Below are 15899 nucleotides of genomic sequence, written 5' to 3'. Positions count from 1 at the left end.
AGTTTATGCCTATTGATTCTAACGACCCTCACTTGCTATTGGGCAATTTTATACTCTAGGTGAACTTCAACTTTTACATTCACTATAGATCCAAAAAAGACAAACTTTAAAAGGTATTAGCAATACTTTATTGAATATATTAAGTGGCAACTGGGTTAGTAAATAAAAATAAAACAGTAATCTTTGAGAACTCATTTTTAAGTATTTATAAAGTGCATTTCACTCAGTTTTCCTTTTCTACCAGTTTGAATTATAATTAAGACATGTTAAAAGTTTTTCATATTCAGGTATAAACACCAACACCACCCCCCCCCCCCCCCCCCGGAACACATGCACAAAATGCAGTAACTTCCCCGGCCGTTACATTTGCCAGAGTGTATCCTGAATGTCTTGCTTTCCCCTCCTTAAAACACTGAAAATAAAAGTCACAAGAAATAATAGGTATTAGTTTTCCTTTGAAGAAGAAAAGTCCAAAAATCTCTACTCTACCAGAATTCCTTTATGTTTTTAGGGTGAGATAAAGTGAATAGTTCTTCTGTTTGTTTTTAATTCCCCAGTGAGCAGACTCCCACTGGTATGTCACAGCCTTTTCCTGAGGGGGATCATGTGGCGCAGTCCATGGTCTGCCTTGACTTCATCAGCTCTCGCTTCAGCTGCTCAAAGCACACAAACATAATGACGTTCCAGGACCCGAGTCGCAGGAAGGAAGGCACTAATCTAGGAAAGCATATATCACCGTTCCATTAGTTTCCTTGCAATTCTTAAAGCTATTCTATATAACGCAGGCAATTTATGCTTTTCATTTTGCTGCCCTTCTCCAGTGAAGATGCGTACAAGTACCTGTTCTTCATCTTTCCCACCTCTATCTAGAGTACAGTTTCATCGAGATGTCCTATACTGCTTCAAAACAAAACCCAGGTGAGCACGTTCCCGCCCAGCCAAAGCTGGTCTCCTTTTTCAGAGCCTTTCCTTCTTTTTTTGATAGGGGGGGACATTTCTGTTTTGTTTGCTTTGCCTTGCTTTCTGATTGGGAAGTAGGAAACTATTAAGAGAGGAAGTAAAAGAAGTAAAGAAGTGGTGAATAGGTAGACCATTTTCCAGAGTCAAGAAATTAGTGCTACTAGATCTTGGTAGTTCTTGTCCTTAAAAACACTATCCAAGAATCTAAGTGTATTTTTGGTTTGTTTTTTGATGTTTTTATTACTGTTTTTGTTTGTTTGTTTTGTTTTGAATTCTCCCAAACTATGCAGGCCAAATGATTGGTTGATAGATTTTTTAATTTTTGCGGGGGAGGGTAGGGCGGGGATCATAGAATAAGCGTTTATTATCAGAGCTCCGGTAGTCTGAGAAGGCAGACGGTTAACACCTTCAAATGATTGATTTTGAATGCCTATTTGCAGCAATAAAATATTCCAGGAGAAAAAGATGCCATCAGTTAAATCTGCCGTGGATACATATTTTTTAAGAGATCTGTCCTATAAAAATCTTCCCCAAAGATTTATTTTTTTTGCAGGGGGAGGTCTCTTAACATATATCTCCTGACTCCTGGGTGTGTGTGTTTTAATTATGGTAAAATACACATAACATAAATTAACCATGTTAACCATTTAAAGTGTATAACTCAGTTGCATTAAATATATACACCTTGTGTGTAACCATTCACCATTATCCATCTCCAAAATCTTTTTGTCGTCCCAAACAGAAGCTCTGTACCATTAAAAAATAAGTCCCCACTACACCCTCCCCTCGGCCCCTGGTAACCACCATTCCACTTTCTGTCTCTATGAATTTAACTACTGTAGGTACCCTAGGTAAGTAGAATCATGCAATATTTGTCTTCCTGTATCTGGCTCGTTGTATTTATCATAATGTTGTAGCACATATTCCCCCCAAAAGGTTTTAAATTTGAAAAAAGTTATTAAATGGCTAATGGTTAATAACATATCCATTTTAATTTTACAATATATTTCATTTTTATTAATGTATCATAAATACAGATTGTGATAAATTGGAACCTTTTGTGTAATGTGCATGGTGCATTTATGCTTATAAGATTTGAGACATTGCCTTACAATTTTCAAGGGTTATAGAGTTTTGTTACTTGACCACTAGTGTAATCCTTGTTGAGTACATACATAAATTAGTTGATGCTATATTTTCTTAGAAAGGTACTTTCCAATATAATATAATATTGCTTTATGGGAAAATGTGATCTATATAATACTAATTTCTGTACTATACAACATGGATGTCTCATAAATAAATATAATAATGAAGATTATACTTGCACTAGAAAAAGATGGCAAATAGTACCTGGCATAGTAATAATCAAACCACATCATTTTCTGCACCACTTTTCTAGATCAATGGCAATGATTTTGCTCTAGTTTTGCTTAATGCAATCTAAAAAACTGAGTCCATTAAAATAGAAAACTATGTTTTCTCATAGTCCTCTATTATGCTTTCCCTTCACTTTATAGTTCTGCTGCCTGGAGAAGGCAAAATACTGTGTACATTTCTGATAGATTGGGACCAAGGGAGAAGTCACTGATTTTGAATGAGAAAATATAATTTCCCTGCACAGTGGAATTGGCGGATTGGAGAAGTTTATGACAAGGAAAAGGGAACACTGTCTCCTGCACATGCTGAGGCTGGCCAATGCGTGTCAGTCATTTAGCTATTACTTGTCCCAAAGCACACAGCTACCCTGAGCACAGCGTTAGAGAATCGGACAGTCATAGCCTACCCCTTGAAGAAAGCCGATGGGCCTTCCTTGGTGAGCATTGTCATCGCGCAGTTGGGCACACTCGGGTACTGTCCTGGTGCAGAATTAACAAATCTGGTTTTCACCACATCCACTGGCGAGGACAGAACCGTTGTGCAAAATCCGGCGATAACAGCTGACACAATGTGACAGGGCACATCATCTAAAACGGGTCAATGAAACAGGTCAGTGTCAGACTTTTGAAAGGAGCTGCCAATTTTTAATTATCCATCAGGTCCTTTTAAAGTGTTGATAACAGGAGGTCCACGTAGGTGTCTTCTAGATTAATAAAATAGAATATGATTATACTTCCACTAGAAAAGGACAGCAAATAGTACCAGGCACAGTGGGTTGGTTTTAGGAAAATGTCCCATCAGTTTTCTCTGTGCCTGTCTGGTAAGGCGTGATGCCCGATGCGTAGGCATCTCATACTTTTTTATTAAAGTCATTGTCCATGGAGCATTTCAGTGTCCCTGGAACCTGGTAGAATATTGCTTTTAGGAACCTGCCTGATGGTGCTACATCGGGATGAAACCACTGATAACTCATTATAATAACTAGCTCGTTTGGATACAGTGCAGGATGGACTCACCTCCTGAGTCCTGCTATATAAAGAATAACATGCTAACCAAGGTCCTGTATATCTGTACTAAATGAGAATAATGCTGATGTAAGAATACAGTTGCATTTTGTTTTAAAAAAAATATTACAGCAGAACTTCTAAAACTTACGGGTTTGGTCTTTTTCTGCTTCTCAAAAGTTATATCTAATGTTCAAAATTACTTAATTTCTTAAAAGAGAAAACTATTACAATTGAGGGATTCAGAATAACGTTGCTAGAAAAGCTCCAAGATGAGCTTGTCAGTGTGCAGACCTATTTGTTGTACGACATAGGAAGTTACCTGCTAGCAGTTGGTTTTTCACAAGGGCCTCCTTCATTAGGTCGTACGTTACTAGCTCTGTACAATTGATGATGACACTTCTTGCCAGATTGGGAGTCGTTCCTGGGGGAGAAAATGTTTATTAGCCCCATGATATGATAAGGCACTAATTGGCTATATGTGTCTTCATGATTTTTAAATCTGTGAAGTTACCTTTCCAAAGACCCGTCAATCCTTCAGTTGTTGCGATAATTCTGTACGCGTTGTAAGTCCCAGTGTAGCGAGGTTTGAGACCATGTAGATGGCTCTGTGCTTGAAGTCTGACCTTCACGACCTCTGTGGGCTGCCCAATGAATACTGCCACACCTCCAGTCGCTAGGCCAGCTGAGATCTTGCTTCCTAAACTACCTGGTGCAATGCAGAGGGGAAAAAAATCAAGAAAAAAGAAGTCAGGACCCAGAATGCATCCATATGTCTTTTATTTTAGTGGTTAGTATTATTGCATCTTTATGCTTGTGCATGTGTTGATCATGTACTAAATATGTGCTAAATTGTAGTAGGGCTGGAAGACTTCAAAGCTGACTAAAATTTTTTAAAAATGATGACTTGCAAGGACAAAGAAAACACAATGCCTATTTAAAGCATGGCTTTCCTGTATTTAGCTTCCCCCCCCCCTTTATTTCCCAACTGGGAGGAGGCTTCAGTTCCAATATTGATGTTTGCTTGCCAAGTTATTATGACGACTTCTACCCTGTGTGTAACAGTTTTTGAACAGACTGGGCCCAGGGCACGTCTCTGGTTGCCTGCCCCTCTGAGGAACCCTTCTAGCTTACTTTCTTTCCCTGTGGTGAAGAACTCCTGGGCGGTGTCATACAGCCCAATCCTGAGAGAGGCAGAGCTTATCTGTCGCTGGAGGCCGGCAGGCAGCCCACTGTAGAGCTTCACCGGCCCTTCTGTTTTGGCCAGAGTGATGATTGTTCCCAGGACGCCTTTATACCTAATGGCAGTGGGGGTCCGGCATTCACCTTGAATCTGGAAATGAGAAAGGTACAGGTTGGAGGGAAGGGAAAATTGAGGGGTCCGACCTGGTGGGGAAGAAACAAAAACTGAACAGGTCCTTTATGGAGAAACATTAACCCAAGATTTTCCCCACTATGTTCCCATTTTCAGTTCCTTTTCCCTTACAGCAACATCTCATCTGTCTGTCTGTCTATCTGTACATATATATGGAGAGAGATTAGCTACAGTGCACATTTTGAAGCCTCCCCTCTCCCCCAAGAGCTCTCCAGAACCCCTAAGGCAGTAGGATGGGAAGGTGTCCCCACTTAATCAAAGAAGGAAGGAGAAAGCGGCCTTGTAAAGTTCAGAGAGGCTGATCTTAGCTCATGGAACACAGCGCGCCCCAACTTGTGGATGTTTGACAGTAGTCATGGTCAACCATCCTCCGTGGCCCTTGCGGTTCTTCAGTTCAGCTCAGGAAAGTTCCAGTTTCCAACCCTAGTGCATCCAGTCCTGTGACAAGACCAAACTGGCTTTTAAGGTGGCCACCTGCCCTACCTACCTACCTGGGAAAGGGTGGTTAAACCAACGCCAGAATCAAAGGGGCGCACACCACAGGCGTCCCCTGTCTGCCCTGAGATGCTCCCCATCCCCTTCCCGCTCGCTACCTGTAGCCGGACTTTGGCCGTGTCCAGCGGGAAGGTGATGACATCCGCCACACAGGCCGCCACTCCGGCTGAGGCGAGCTTGACCGCCGTGGTCGGGGGCACGTCCGAGGCTGTCGGGCTCACCATCCTCACGCAGGTTGCGGAGCGAGGCGCCGGCTCTGGAGAGAAGGGCTGCAGCCCAAAGGTGACCGTTCTCCCTGTCCCTTTACTTCTGTCCTCCGGGGCAGCAAACCCGAACTCTCTGCCCTCTGGGAAGCCGTCTGAAGGCAGAGGGGGCAGGAAGAGCACAAGACTGGGGCCGAGTCGGGCGGCGGCTCCCTCCCCACCCACCCTTGTACCAGGAGCACTCACTGCGCCCAGGTGGCAGCTCCGTGCGCTCTGCCTTCAGCGGGGGACTTATGTAGCCGGCCGCTCAGGGTGAGCGACGCCAGGTCTCGGAAGACCCTGGCATGGGACCTGCCGGGGCGTGCCCTGGGCTCTGGGCCCCTCCCACCCGCATCCTTGCTGGAGCTCGGGGAGCCGCCTTTCACCCTCAAAGCACTCAGTTTGTACCTGGCGGTCTGTGCCCTGCGCGTGGGGCATCCGGGAGGGCGCACTGCAGCCCAGCTGGCACCCTGTCCCCAGGCTTCTGTCACCCTCTGGCTGAGTGCCCTGGGCTGGTAGGGGAGCAGCTGGGGGCTCCCCGAAACAAGCTGGATCTCAGTGATCCTAGTACAAGGTCCTGCGGAGCCGGAGCTCTGGGAGCCAAGAGTGGGGCACTCCCCTCAATCCTCTGAATTCCCGGGAACTCTACAGGCACCGTCTAGGCTTCCCTGTCTTTTCCTCTTAACTTATCCTTAACACTCTGAACGTTTAAAAGAAATAAAATGTTTCGTTTAAGCACTTTTTGTAGGAGGGTGTCAAATGATATAATAGACATACTAGAAAGTAAACAGTTAATGGCTCAAGTGCTGCGTAAAGTGAGATGTCACTTGCTCCTTTTAATTTCTTAGGGGTGTGCAGTGGAAAGGTTCCAAGTGCACTTCTGCTGCTGGCCTACTATGTGACCCTGAACCCATCATCTGTAGTCTTGCTTTTGCTTCCATCTGAGTAGAATGTGGTTCCAGAGCCATCCCAGGTGAGAAATCCTGCCGCTAATTTACCTGTAGTAATGAACATTGTACGTGCGTTTGTTGTGGGAAGAGCTTGTCCTACTTCTGTCCTTGTGCACAAGTTTATTTTGAGCATTTGTTTATTCTTTTGGTCCAGGAGCAGGGAAAATAAGATCTGAAGCCCCTAGAGATGAATTTCCAGATCCTCTCTAAGAGCCGGTTGTGTGTCCCGTGAGAGAAGCCAGTCCTGAGGGGCTTCTGCGGGACATCAGGCGTGAGGGGCGGTGAGGAGGTCAACGCCAAAGGTCGCATAGGCTCTGATTCACAGGAGGGGGAACCTGTGGTGCTTTCTCTGCAAAAACCTGTTGACATAAAGCGCACTTAAGGCAAGTAAGTGGCATGTGAGAAGGCAGAGATGGTAGGGCAAGCAGCGTGAATATATGGGAGGGCATCCTGTTGGCCTGACTGGGAATTGGGATGATGGAGAAGGAGGGGGCAGGGTAAGAGGCTGGTAAGATGAAGCTGCAGACGCCCAGGGAGGCCCATCGAGAGCAGACCCTGGACATCTACTCCGAATGTGGACTCATGTTACCACCTCATGCCTGCATAGTACTTTCCAGATTGTAAAGTGCTGTCACATACGTGTCATGTTTAATCTGTAGACAGTACAGCTTTAAGAATGGCTGGATATGGAGTCAATGATTTTTCAGAGATGACTCTTAAGAACATGGACAGGAGGCGCATTGATGGTGCCAACTGATTGTCATGAGGCAGTTGGTAAGGGGAGGTGATGTTAGAGGTTAGCTTTTGAAGTCTTGGAATTATTAAAGAGAAGGGTGTTTCTGATAGGCAGAGAGCCACCATAGGAAACTGCATGTGGCATGTTAAGAGAGCGAGAAATCAGAGCTGGGAGGAATTTGGTTGTCAACCATGTGGATGTGATGAAAGAGGGGACACTCTACATGGGAGTGAGAACAGTGGGACAAGGAAAGGGGTCAAGGGCCAAGCCACAGGGCTCCCCAGAGTTATGGTCTGGGAAGGATGGCCTTTTCAGAGGTAAAGTTAGGAAAAGGAACAGCAGGTATGGCCATAGAGCCGTGGTGTTTGAGGACATAATTAAGAAAGGATTGACTAGTGTGAAGTTTGCAAGAAGTGTCAAAAGGGGATCAAAACAAGAAAAAGCCTTTTGGATTTGGCTCTAACATTATTGGTGATCTTAGGGAGAGCAACAATGGTGGAATCGTTAGGTTGTGAGGCTGATGGCTAAGCAGAGATTGAGAATGTTCCGTATAGTATGACTACATGTATGAGAGGGGTCATCATTCCTTGTTAACTCTGAATCCTACCCCTGAGTCCTTCACAGTGGTTCCATCTGAAGTGGTTTTAAAGCATAATCCCAAATAGCTCCCATCGGAAGGTGCAGGTCCATGTGTCTCCCCTTGCATCTAGGCAGTCTTGGGAATGCTTTTAACGGTAGAATAAGACAGAACTGATGCAGTGTAGTTTCTGAGGCTGGATCGTAAAAAGCCTTTCAGCTTCCGTCTTATTCCCTGAAACGTGGAGCCCTGGGCCACCATGTAAGAAATCTAACTTCTCTGAAGGCCATCATGCTAGAGGGGCCCCATGTAGGTACTCCCAGCCCTCCCATCAAGGCAGTACCGTTGTCTTGGGCTGTTTGCACCTTCCAGCTGACTACCACCAAGTAATCTCCATCAATGTCAGTAGGGCAGAAGAATCAGCCAGCTGAGCCCTGCCCAAATTCCTGACCATAAAATTGCAAGATATAATGAAATGGTTGTTCTTTTCAGCTGGAACACTACCTTGACTTTTTTGAGAAGCTGGGAGCGGCAGGCACTCTCTCTGTGTCCTTCCCTCTAACACCACCTTCATAACGGGGAGTTGGATGCAGTGGGTGGGTGTAGAACTTTTGTATTTGGACTATAAAAAGAAGTCACACTACATTTCTGAAGCAGGGTAAACTAAAAGTTGTTGTGTTTCCATAGGCACATGTTTGCATGTTTTAAAAAGGCAAAGTTTTAAATAGGGGACTTGAAGACAGACTGAATCCAAACTGTGTAGTAGATACTGTGGGGTAAAACTTAAGTCAGTTCTACTACACATAAGATTTCCCACTGAAAGTTACTTACAAGTGAGTAGACGAAAGGCAAAGGTGCTGGGGTTTTTTTTCTCATTTTTTTGTTAGTTTCCGGTGTACAAAACAGTGCAATACTTATACTTTTTCCCCCTTACAAAGTGACAACCTCTTTCCCCCAATCCACTGCCCTCCTCTCCACCCCCGCCCCCCGCCCCGCGACATCATACATATCTATTACAATTCCATTGACTCCACTCCCCACACTGTACTCCACATCTGGTGACTATATATGTGAAAAAGGAGAAAAAAGTTACATTATTTCATGCTTATTGTAACAGATATATAAAGGTTTCCCATTGGTCATGATAATCGCATGAAATAAATTTAAGATTTTATTGTTAAATTATTGGGACATAATACTGATACATTTGTTAGCCAAAGATAGATCTCCAAGTGGTTCCATCCATTCAAAGGAGGTTTTCATGAATGAGAATTGTATGGTATTCAAATTAGTAAGTATGTTAATTTACTAAGATTTAGATTCTTGGCCTTATATAAATAAAAGAACACATAATTTTATTTGCAGTAAAATAATGTTAACAATAAAATATTCCTGCTTACGCTGTAAAAAGAAAAAAGGCCAAGTTTGACAAATTAGAGGAGAGGGTAAAATGAAAGGTATTAGAAGGAGAGGGGATATGTGAAAATGCTCTGTCAGAAAGGAAAAGTTGTAGTCCCAAACCCGTAAGGACAGGTAAGGAGTGGGGACCTTTGCCCAATGAAGAGGTGGATTTATCTGAGAGCAGAAGGAAGAATGACAGCAGAAGCCTCTGGGATGTTAACAGACGCGGGCAGTTAGGCTTCTCTAGGAGACAGTGCAGTTCAGTCGGGGCCGAGCACCTGAGATGTTCTAGGCACAATGCCAACTCTAGGGGTCCAAGAAGAAGTCAAAAGCCACCTGCGAGTTCACAGTTCTAGAGCCTGAAAATGGTTCTGATTCCAAGGAGCAGGCTCACGCAGCCCTTCCGAGAAGTAGGAGAAAGTTTGCCTCAGGTTGGAGAGAACAGTAGGGGAGGGCTGGTGGAATCCCCAGAGGGCCAGGCTTCTGCCTTTCTGGCACAAAGAAGTGAGGAGTAAAGAATGGGTCAGTGTGGGCAAGGGTGAGGGACCTTTATGATGTAGGTAAGGAGTGGCAGCAAGTTCCTAAGGTGCTGGATTCCTGTTTCCCCCTTTTAAAATCTAGAACAAGGTTTACAACTGTACTTTCTCAAACTGTTGGAGTCACCAAAGAAAAGGTCTTCATAGTAAATAAGCGAGGGAAACAATGCGTGCGTTTGGAGAATGTGCGGCACTTTCCCATAATTCTCTCATTAACCACCAGCAGGGAAATATCATATTGTGGCTTTATAGGTAAATGTGTAAATGACACAAGACACAATTTATAGATAAAGAATAAATGCAAACTTTAAAATTAGGGGGGGATATATTAATATCACTAATAAAGAAAGGTACCTCTTTCACCATATGAATTAATACCTCGCCCCTACCAAAATTATAATTATTAGAATATTTATATATACATTTTAAATTTAATACTATAAATATAAATGAAGGCTGCAATTACAAATTATGTACATTAAAATGGAATTATAATATCAATGCTACATTAATAGTGCATTATAAATTTGCATGGTTCTTTTATTATAGAAAACAATTTGGCATTGAGCCAAGAAAATGTCCATATCCCTTGATCCAATAACTCTATGTCTGGCTATCTACCCTAAAGTAATTAGTCAAAATATGAAAAAGTCATATGTACGATAATGCTTATTACAGCTTAATATTTAAAACAGCAAATTGGTGAGGGTACCAGCATCCCTTGGGACCGACACGTGCATGTCTGGGTTTGTGAGAGAGCTGTGTGTGTGTGTCAGTGAAGCACAGGTGTCTGCAGATACACACGGATATGTAGGTGGGGAAGAAGACTGCCCTTAGGAATAGGGGGAGAGTGGGGGCGGGACAGGATGGGGCTTTCTTGGTCCAGCCCAACCCAAAGAGAGAGGCTATCAAGCTCTGCGTTAAGGCAGAAATATTCCATTTCCGTTTTGATGAAAGGGCTATAGCATAGTGATTGAGATGCTAGCTGGGTGAGCATGGACAGATTACTTAACCTCTCTGAACTTCAAATGCGTCACTTTTATGATGAATATTCCTGCATCATTAGATACTTTTTATTTGCAGATCACTCGTTGCTTAGCACCGATGTACCTAATCCCCAGCACCCTATGGAAGATTTATCCTCTTCATGCACGTGATCCTTACACAAGTATTTAACAAGTGCTAGACTCTGTTCAAAGCACTTTACACAGTTTAACACATCTTGTCCTCATTGCAGACCCCTGAGGTTTGAACTATTGTTACTTCATGGATGAGGAAACTCAGAGGCTCCAGAGTGAAGCAACTCCTGGGGATGGCGCTCTTTGGGTCTGTCTGACCCCCAGCTCTCAATCACTCTAGGATACCCAGCTGTCTTCCCTGTATATTTATGCCATGATACTCCCCTGTGCTTTGAAGGTGTATAATGGCTAGGTATATGCGTAGATTTTTTTCTGTAAGTCACATCAAAAGTTACCAAAACATCACATGAAATATATTCTTTACTCAGTTTGTGTGCATCACTAGGGGACTTACAAAGAAAAGAATAAACATGACAAGACTTTTACTTTAGAAATCGCTTTATTTCATCTTCAGTAGACGCTGGTGGAAGAGGTGGGAAAGGTAATATATCAGATGTGTAGGGACTGAGGCCCAGTGGGAGGGGACCAGCAAGTGAAGAGGAAGTGATGACTCCGAGATAGGACATTCCTGCCCTCAGATACTTGAAGGCATATCCAGTGGACAGGTTGAATTCGTTGTGCACATGACTAAGGAAAAGAATTAGTGCCGCAGAGTGGAAAGTGTAAGTGGACAGATTTTAGATACTGGTAAAAAGTGTTGTACTGGTGAATGTGATCAGAGATGGGATGTGATGCTATTGGGGTAATGAGTTCTCTACTGCTGCAGGTATTACAGGTACTTTGGTGTAATATTAATTCAGAGCACCAGATTTATGGTCGGAAGGACCTGGATTTGAACCTGTCATTTGCTACCTATGTAACCTCAGGCAACTTATTTAATCTCTTTACACTTCTGTTTCCCTGTATGTAAATTGGGGAGGTATTTGGAATTGTAGTGATATTGTGAGGATATAATTAAATAACGCTAGTAAAGACCTTGGCACGGTAACTGCAGAGTGGCACCTAAAGAGGGGCACAAGAGGTCATTGTTACAATTACATTTTCCGTTAATGCAGTTTGGATGACCACTTTGCAGGTTGTTGTAGGGAACGAAAGGTTTTTACTAAAAGATGTGAACGGTCCCTCACACTCTGAGATCCTGCGTCCCTGACTCTGACCCACCCTGGGATACAGTTACTATGTAGAAGCAGAACTGGGTCCGAGACCTCTTTATTGAGAGTTGCCAGAAGGGGGAAAAGGGTCAAATGGGGACATTTCTGCTGAGAATGCATGGGGGTGGGGTGCTGTGGGGGCTCTGTTCAGATGAGGACATGGGGACATCGTTGCCAGGTTAGAGGTCACAGCACAGGTCCAGGACCCTCTCCTCCCCTCATCCGTCCGCTTCTCAATCTCCCAGACAAGTGGAAATTTCAGAGGATTTGGCTAAAGGTCAAGGATTGCAGCCCTCAAGTGAATGTCATGCAGACAGTGGGGCAAGGAGCAAAGACTAACTGAGGTTATGTTGGAAGCATTCTTTGTGATGTCTGCGGCTGTTGCTTCAAACACTGTTGGCCTATTTCCAACCCTACGTGGAAGTCAGGGTCATGCCAGAAGGCCCTCTCAGCCAGTGCACGGACTGTGCAGACCCACTGCAGCCACGGTGTGGTAGGCTGTGGGTACCGAGTGCCTGGGAAAGATGAAGCCCTGACACTCAGAGCCAGGTGGGTTTTAGTTCAGTCACCTGCAGGACGGAGCAGGGAAAAATAAAGAAAGAATGGCATGACTGCGGCTTTTAAACTGAGGCCCGCTCCTCAGCAGAGAGAATAACACGTGTGCAATAGAATAACGTGCCCTTGGAAAAGTAGATCTTTCGAAGGTTGAAGGGCGATCTGATCTCTATCATGCTTTCGGACATGACAGCGGAGGGAGTGGAGAAAACTGGCCTCTGCCCAATGTCAAGAGCTTCTGTCAGGGGAGGCCACCAGGGAGTCACCTGTGTCCCAGGCTGGTGCCCTGGTGGGAGGTGCCAGACGTGTGGGTGCGAGCTGTGGACGGTGCTCTGAGCCCTGTGCGGTGGACTGGCACTGGCAGAAACAGGGCATTGGCAGGGCTGTGGAGGGAAATTCTGCCAGCTTAAGGACGTGAACCTAAGGGAAATGACATTTTCAGCAGAAGTAAAATCCTGTGGAAATGTTTAATGTTAGGTAATGTGTCATGAAGGACACCATCCATCTCCATTTTAATCTTTATTTTTTTCTTTTCTTTTAAAATTTTTTATTGGGGAACAGTGTGTTTTTCTGGGACCCATCAGCTCCAAGTCAAGTAGTTGTTTCAATCTAGTTGTGGAGGGCGCAGCTCAGTGGCCCATGTGGGGATCGAACCGGCAACCTTGGTGTTATGAGGACTACGCTCTAACCACCTGAGCTAACCAGCTGCCATAATCTTTTCTTAGATCCTTGGCTTCCCACATTTGTAACAGAATAAAATGCATTGTCTCTGCAGAGTGCTGCCTGAAGCAGATGCTTCTGTCAAGCTCTTTATTTTAGTTGCCCTTGAATTCAAAGCTCTGCCCTCCTTTCTGCCCTAATTGCCTGGCGCATAATGGAGAGATGTATCCTTTTAGTATTGACTGAAGAAGTAAAACTTTACCCAGAATGCATTGAATGGGGGGCTCAAATTCAGTCACAGGGAATGGTCTTCAGCTCAACACCACCTCCTAGTGGGGTACAATAGAATCGATATTAATTCGGGTATGGGATGCAGCTGAACAGGTGTACATAGAGGCTTTGCTTCAGGTCTGCTCTGTGGCCAATATAAGTGGCTGTGAAGAATATCATTTAAAAATACATCTTCCACTTGGAAAGCCACTAGTCTTCAGGGAGGTGGGAGAATTTGTTTTGCTTAAAACCTCCTCGCTCTCTTTCATTTTATTCTCTTATTGTTGCCATAATGGATGGCATTTAACAACTGGAGAGACAAAAAAATAGGAGCCGCATGTGAAAAGATCTCATGAAAATTACACACTATGGTAGAACGAAAGACACCAAAGTTAGGCGGCAAAACCAAAAGAAATCTAAAGGACCCATGAACATTTCAAAAAAAGAGTCAACCTCCCTACGACAAGAGAAATTCAAAGTAAAATGAAACATCACCTTTCCTCTGTCAGGTTAGTAAAAATTAAGTGTTAACGCGTCGGGGAAGGTGTGTAAGAAGAAAGCACTGGCTGTTGATGAGGAGTGTGAACAGCAGCCCAGATGTGATTGAAGGAGGCAGATGTTTGCAATGAGTCACGATTTGGGGATTAATGAGTGGCCACCACAGATGGCAGCCACACAAGATCAGGGGGAATGGAGCTGAGATTAATGGAGTTTAATGGAGAAAATGGAGTTGAGATTAATAGGGGACCAGAAGTGCCACAAGCAAGTGTAGTGGGAGTGACAGAGCTGGAAAGTGAAGAGGTTCATATTTCTGAGGCACAGAAGAGGGTGGAAAGTCACATAAATCAAGGTTGGAGTGTTTCCTGGGTTCTCCGTATAGATGCTGAGTTCCCCGAATGGTTGCAAACATTGAGGCAGAGAGGTAACCTGTGAGGCAGATGCTTAGTATTTAGTGCATGTTGGAAAGGGCTCAGGAAAACCCAGGAGGTTGGTAGATGTGACAGAAGAAAGGAGGACACAAGTTCTTCGACGTGCCTGTCACTGAGAGATACAGTCTCGCCCCCTCCATTTGAGTCCGGCCTGTCCTGGGTCTGCTTTGACCATCAGGATATGGCGGGTGAGTCCCTGCTCTAGGGCTGGGCCTAAGGAGTGAGGATGGAGGAGAAGTCACGATAAGACTCTTCTTGAATTCCTGCCGGGATCTCCTAACTGGTCTGCCTATCTCCATCCTTGTGCTTCTTCCTTTAATGAGAATTAGAGGGGTCAGAATTATTTTTCAGAGCTAAGCTGGGTCGTGTCTCCCCGCTGCTGCGAGCCCTTCAGTGGCTCTCCCTCAGTTAGAAGCCAGTCTTCTCATGAACCTCCTAGACCCTGTGTGATCTGGTTCCCAGTTCCCTCCCTGTCCAGTGCCTTCCCTTGCTCAATCCTCCCTCAAACTTGCCAGACACCCTCCCACATCAGGGCCTTTGTACCTGTGGCTCCTTTTATCCGAACAGCTCTTCGCTCAGATATCTGTGTGGCACACTCCCTCAGCTTTTACTCAAACGTCACCTCTGTGAGGTCTTCCCGCATCACCGTAGTGTTTCAAATCCTGCTTCCTGCTTTATCCTTTTATTGTGCGTGTCACCAACATAACATAAATGGTCTGGGTCTTGCTGATAGTCTGTCTCCCTTATTGGAATGTAAATGTCTTTTAAAGACAGGGGTGTTGGATCTGTCATTGGCTGCTGTATCACAAGCACCTCAAACAGCATCTGGCACGTAGTAGTTGGATATTCAGTGAATAAGTGAATCACTAGGTGACGCTTTTTAAAATTATTTTTTGTCTCTAGTTATTTTTCACTAGACCTATTCTTGAGGTCACAATATTATCTCCAGCCCAGACCTAGGTATGAGGCACCAGTCTAGCTGACACTTTGCCCTTGAGGTATTCTAAGAGCCACAGGATGTAGGTTTGCAGAGTTCTGGCCTCTCTGTGAAGGGTGAGGAGAGGAAGTCGTTGTGAGTCCAGGAAGCTTTAATAATCTCCAGCGTGGCCCGCAGCCATCAGCTCCCATCCACAAAACGCACAGGAAGACCATCTTAGTCCTAGCAGTCTATACGCACTCGGTGCTTATCTTTAAATTCCTTTGTCTGGCTCCCTAAGCCTTCCTTTTAAAGAATTAGGCTGTAAGAATATGTTCAACAAAAGGCACAGGGCTCTAAACATGATGTAAAAAGAGTCATCTGAAAGCAGAAAACAGTGCAAAATGATCTGTACTCTCCACCTCAGTTGCTGTTCTTTACAGATTAGAAGTTGATGCTGTAACAAAAGAGCCGTCTTCAGGATAGGTAATAAGGAAGACACACGAGAGGAGCCCTTTATCAGAGGTAGGAGAGATGAGGCAGCTGCCAGTACTCCCGGGTTTCACTATTAGATTCAAGACCTAAAGAGGCTCTAAGGTTAGGCCCCCTGGATAGACGCCCCC

At 44.4% G+C, this 15899-nt stretch overlaps 1 protein-coding gene across 1 annotated transcript; it reads right to left on the bottom strand.

Annotated features, from left to right (window-relative positions):
• Positions 1 to 319: 319 nt before the first annotated feature.
• On the bottom strand, positions 320 to 5931 carry UCP1 (uncoupling protein 1). Its single transcript, XM_019661043.1, has 7 exons — positions 5664 to 5931; positions 5313 to 5572; positions 4479 to 4677; positions 3859 to 4053; positions 3667 to 3768; positions 2747 to 2927; positions 320 to 717 (listed from the first exon to the last, which is right to left on the bottom strand). The coding sequence occupies exons 2-7, from the start codon at positions 5436 to 5438 to the stop codon at positions 603 to 605; spliced, it is 918 nt and encodes a 305-aa protein (XP_019516588.1). The 5' UTR covers positions 5439 to 5572; positions 5664 to 5931; the 3' UTR covers positions 320 to 602.
• Between the last annotated feature and the right edge of the window lie 9968 nt (positions 5932 to 15899).

The sequence above is a fragment of the Hipposideros armiger genome, unplaced genomic scaffold (genome assembly GCF_001890085.2).
Source record: "Hipposideros armiger isolate ML-2016 unplaced genomic scaffold, ASM189008v1 scaffold_333, whole genome shotgun sequence".
Taxonomy (NCBI): Eukaryota; Metazoa; Chordata; class Mammalia; order Chiroptera; family Hipposideridae; genus Hipposideros; species Hipposideros armiger.
Note: the sequence above shows the minus strand (reverse complement) of the source record. Positions and strands in the feature narration are given on the sequence as shown.

Excerpts from the sequence above, each read along its gene's own strand:
- UCP1 (XM_019661043.1), bottom strand. The coding sequence starts at position 5,438 with ATGGTGAGCCCGACAGCCTCGGACGTGCCCCCGACCACGGCGGTCAAG. Across the intron at positions 4,054-4,478 it reads CTTCACCACAGGGAAAGAAA|GTAGTTTAGGAAGCAAGATC; the intron begins GTAAGCTAGAAG and ends GCATTGCACCAG. Across the intron at positions 2,928-3,666 it reads GAAAAACCAACTGCTAGCAG|ATGATGTGCCCTGTCACATT; the intron begins GTAACTTCCTAT and ends GACCCGTTTTAG.